Below are 5000 nucleotides of genomic sequence, written 5' to 3'. Positions count from 1 at the left end.
GAACACTTACATACTGAACAGTGTGTGTTATTGGTTGGTACTGAAGGATGTGAGTCCTGGTTGTGTTGTAACATCCTGTCTGTAGCAAGCAGCTGTTGTGTTTCTACATGTGTGTTCATCTCCTTAATGTTTGTCTGCACTTTCCTTCACAAGTCATGTATGATGATGTTCATAATGTTTCTGGCTTCTGAATGTTTGTATCTTGTGTTGTGTTCATTATTTAGACAGGTTAGAAAAACTTCTGTCTTTAAAGGTCCAATATCATAAAAACCATGTTTTCTCTGGTCTCTACATATATCAGCTGGTCCTCCCTGAGCCTGCCAACTCCCAGGATGAGGAAAACAAGTGATTCCTGCATGGTCTCTGCAGCCCACCCACTGGTAACACGGAGCTCCTACAGGATGTTCAGAATCTGCTCCTGCCGTTATTTAACTAAAGGAGTCATTATCATAGTCTGACCTCCTCTGAGCGGTGACAGGAGATATCTGAGAGGAGGCGTTCATCCCTGAGGTGAAGTTCAGTGTGTCCAGCTGTGAGACAGCAGAGTTTCACAATGTCGTCACTCAAATAGCTTATTGGTTGGTTGTATAATTCAACATCAGTGTCTATATTCTGTCACAGCTACAGAACAACAGAAGAGACAGTGGTTGTGTTTCTTATTTTAAGACAACGTGCCGGCTGCGGTTCATGTTAGCTTGTGTGTATGTGCTAACCTCTTCACATCTGACAGCTGTTGGACCTCTGACAGCTGTGTGAAATTGATGAAAAACGGTATAATATGGGACTATTAAGTGAAATAAAGCTTCAGAGTGTTTAACTCTTCTGCCCCCTGCTGGAGACTTCAGCCCAGCACACTGCCCATGACTAACAGGAAGTCCCCAGTTTTTCTTTGCAAATTGTTCAAGCTCTTGGATGTTTTCAGGTTTCTTTTCCCTTATGGCAGATTTCAGCTCATACCAAAGATTTTCTATCAGACTGAGATCAGGACTCATGGCTGGCCATTTTAAAACAGTCTATTTTTCTTTTTCAACCATTCCTGCATGTTTTTGGGTGTGCGCTTTGGGTCTTTGTCTTGCTGGAGGACTCATGATTTAGACTCAAACCAAGTTTTCTTACACTGTGTAGGACGTTTGTCTCGTGATTCCTGTGATACAGTCAAGACCTCCAGTACCAGATGCAGCAAAGCAGCCCAACAGCATTATGTATCTTAAAATTGTTGGTGTGCATTGCCAAAAAGCTCTATTTTTGTTTCATCTGTCCACATAACATTTTCCCAGAAGGATTGTGGTTTGTCCAGGTACTCTTTGGCAAAGATTAGTTGTTCCTCTTTATGTCTTTTCCTCAGCAATGTTGTCTTCCTTGGCCTTCGTCCATGAAGCCTTGTTTGGTTTAGTGTGTGGCGTATGGTACTTGTTGAAACCATGACCCCAGAGTCTTCCAGGTTGGCACTCAGGTCTTTGGATGTTTGATGTGGTGTTTTTTACACCATTCACACCAACATTTGAAGACTTCTCTCGTCAATTTTTCTCTTCCCCCCATGTCCAGAGAGGTTCTTGACAGTTCCATGCTTGGCAAAGTCCTTAATAACATTGCGCACTGTTGAAACAGGGACACTAAGGTCTTTGGAGATGACCTTATAGACTTATGAGGTCTTGTGTTTGTTAATTATTGGACTTTTGATGTCCTCAGACAGCTCCTTTGTCTTCACCATTGTGACAAAGGAACAGGGGATAACAGACTGAAGTCATAATTTACTGGCTAATTCATGTCACATGGGCACAGACAATTTATCACAGGTGATTCTCATTTGTGATTTACCACAGGTGAGTCACAATGTTTCCATACTGATTTACAGCAAAGGGTGCTTTAAGTTTTTCTATTTTTCCTCCCATTGTTTATTGTTTTAAATTGTTGTTTATCATTTGCTCTTTTGAATCAAACACAAGTTGTCTTTATAACAGAAATGTTTCACTTGATTGATTTTTTTCAGATGATATTCCACATTATATACTTAAACTTTATGGGTGCCAATAATGGTGAGCAGGACTGTATGTAGGTGGTGTACGATGTGGACAGTAGTGAGTGACTTCGGACACAGCCAACATGTTGCGGTGTTTCTCATTGGAAGGTCAGGTGACTTCACGTGTCTTACTGTTAACTTGGAGCGTCCATGTTGCTGAGGTGACCGTCGCTCTGTCAGCAGTGATGAGCTGACACGTGTAGGTTCCCTGGTCCACCTGTCTCACTCTCTCCATGGTGAGAGTCAGACAGGTGCCGTCCTGTCTCTGTTGCAGACCTGGACCAATCCTCACCGGCCCCCCATCCTTCAGCCATGTAACCGTGGCAATGGAAGTAGATGAAACTGTGAACAGGTGAGCAGGAGAGTACTATAGTTAAAGGAAGTTCTGTTTATAGGCTGGTTCACAGTTTTATAATCTAACAATAAAACAAAAAGACTTCAACACACAATGAAACACACAACCCTGATGACGATTATCATCATTATTGTTCATTATTATTGAAGAAAGTCGGAATCAAAGGTCGTATTACCCTGGCAGGTGAATGTGACCTGCGCCCCCTCCGTGGCCTCCTGGTCTAAAGGAATGGCCTCGAACCGCAGGTTGAACCCTGACACCGACCTCCTCACCGCCCTCAGACACACAGATAATTATAAACAGCTCTCACTGGACATTAGACTGTAAACTTATGTCACATTCATAACAATAAAAAACTGGTACATTCCAACACAGAGAGAGAAAACAATTCAATGTGCAATGTAATGCTAACATCAGCTCATAAACTAATTATGCTCAGAGTCCAGTCCCTGTGACCTCCAGATCCTCAGGTGTGACTACCTGCTGCTGTCTGAGCTGCTCGCTGGCTGCTGGACGGAACCAGTTTGAGATGGAACAGGACTGGAGACAGACTGGACCTGCAGACAGACAGACAGACAGAATTAGAGTTTAAAGGCTGATAAATTGTTTTTAACGCCAACATGTTCCAGGTCCAAACAGCCTCATCAGCTCCAGTCAGCAGCAGCAGGGAGAGAGCGAGGCAGAGAAAGTCACCAGCCTCCCTCAGAAAATCTCTCAGTTCAGTGAGTTGTTCAGTCAGAAGGAACTTTATCAACTTAAGACTGCTCCAACAAGCTGACTCTTCTGTCTCTGTTGACAGGTTTGTGTGGTTTAGTCTCGTCTGAGGAACAATAAACTTATGTAATCACAACGGCGCCCCCGTCCTCTTTATCACAGGACTGTTTGTCTATGATCAGATTGGTACTGGTAATGTGTGACCGCCCTCTACTGGACTGACCGTATAACAACCACATGCTGACAGTGGCAGTGGAGGTATATGATACATATTTATAAGACCAACATGTTTTATTCCAAAAAGAACTCAAGTGAGAAGCAGCATGGGATCCTGGGAGCTGCTGATGAAAGTCTGCGTGACTACAGATGAGGTACAGTTTAAAGTTTTACACATCAGCAGCTCCTCTGACCTGAGCAGCTGCAGGTTTCCTCTCAGCCACCAGAGGGAGCTGTACATCAGGTCTGCTCCTCCAGGAGGCCGACGGGAGGCTCGGCTGCTCCTTCTCTCTCAGTCTGGGCTGCTCTGCTGGGGGACTGGGAGCACTGGGAGCAGCTCTGTCCTCCTTCAGATGGCTGGCCCTGGTCTGTGAGGCCTCGGCTGGCGGGACAGACCTGCAGGAGGATCATCAGGATCAACATACAGAAACTTTACTCTCCATCTTTATTGTCGTTAGTTTGAAACATCTTGTGTTTGTGATAGTTTTATAAGTGAAGTCAGAGAGTGACTCACCTGGAGGAGTCCTCAGGAACACCTGAGGGCAGAAACAGGATACAAATATTCACTCTGCTAAATATCAAATGATTCTGTCAGGAGTGATGAAGTTAAACCTGATTGGTCGTCTCACCCTGGAGGTTCAGGGCGGCGGTGGCAGTTGCTGTTCCAGCGCTGTTGATGACCAAACATGTGTAACTTCCTGCGTCCTCCACACACACTTCCTGTATCTCCAGGAAGTGAAGACCAGAGCGTTCGTACATACTGACCCGCCCACAAGACTGAAGCTCCGCCTCCCCCTGACAAACAGACAGGCAGAGAGAGATTCAGCTGCAATGTGGGTAATGTAGGCAGCAGGTTTAACAAAGGAAGAAGAGGCGATGTCTGGATTTGTTTTTAACCTGTGCAGTGGACTTCCTCTCAGTTTCCTGTGGAGCCTCAACACTTCACACTACTTCTGTTAACAGTCACTGGAATGAAAGCTTTGCCTCAGTGAGCTCCTCACAGCTCTGGACTCGCCCACTCTTCTCTTTATGTCTCAATTCAAAATATTCAGTCACTGTGACTCTGACGAACAAAAGGCTGATGATCCGCTCGTCTGCTGTGAAACCTTCAGTGTCGTAAAAGTATCCAAACGTAAACGTAAGTGACACACATACTTACATGTATGTATATACTATATACTATGATCAACTGACTTAATTAATCTAAAGCCTGGCTCAGATCACGTCTGTCCTCTAATCAGCAGAGTTGAAGGAAACCATCTCTGGCACAAATTCTTCATTATTCTGCAGATGTTGCATGTAGACATGAAGTTCTTCCTTTCTTTGTTAAACTGACTGTGTCAGGTCGTCCTGGTCTGTCACTGTAAATTGTGTGTTTTCCACCAGCTAGCTTTAAATTCTCACTCAGGTCTGAGAAATGTTTACATTTCTGTCACTCTCATGTCACAGAACATATGTTCAGTAACTAGAGAAGCATTTCTTTCAGCTTTCTCGCTCACTCAGCAACATGTATTTCATCTAGATAAAAAACAACCTGTGTTCAGTGTTTTGATGCGCACAGCTTCCAGATGAGCTCATTCACAGCTGCATTAACATGTCTTGTTTTTTTTTTTTTTAATCGGATAACATTTCTGGATATAGATCACATCTTGATATAAAATAGACGTGAACCTCTTCATAAAGCTCCTCCCACCT

The 5000-nt window shown here is 44.0% G+C and overlaps 1 protein-coding gene across 4 annotated transcripts in view; it reads right to left on the bottom strand.

Annotated features, from left to right (window-relative positions):
• mylka (myosin, light chain kinase a) overlaps nt 1-5000 on the bottom strand; it is a 45793-nt gene that overhangs the window by 32256 nt on the left and 8537 nt on the right. For all 4 annotated transcript variants that reach the window (XM_037109234.1, XM_037109235.1, XM_037109236.1 and 1 more), the window contains 7 exons: nt 4999-5000; nt 3935-4100; nt 3820-3841; nt 3500-3701; nt 2856-2932; nt 2551-2651; nt 2153-2362 (listed from right to left, as the gene is read on the bottom strand). The exon at nt 4999-5000 is cut by the window's right edge and continues 164 nt beyond it. In XM_037109234.1, coding sequence (XP_036965129.1) covers nt 2153-2362; nt 2551-2651; nt 2856-2932; nt 3500-3701; nt 3820-3841; nt 3935-4100; nt 4999-5000 — 780 coding nt within the window. The remainder of the gene's footprint in view (nt 1-2152; nt 2363-2550; nt 2652-2855; nt 2933-3499; nt 3702-3819; nt 3842-3934; nt 4101-4998) is intronic.

Source organism: Acanthopagrus latus, chromosome 9 (genome assembly GCF_904848185.1).
Source record: "Acanthopagrus latus isolate v.2019 chromosome 9, fAcaLat1.1, whole genome shotgun sequence".
Classification (NCBI taxonomy): domain Eukaryota; kingdom Metazoa; phylum Chordata; class Actinopteri; order Spariformes; family Sparidae; genus Acanthopagrus; species Acanthopagrus latus.
This window is presented reverse-complemented; position numbering and strand designations above follow the sequence as displayed.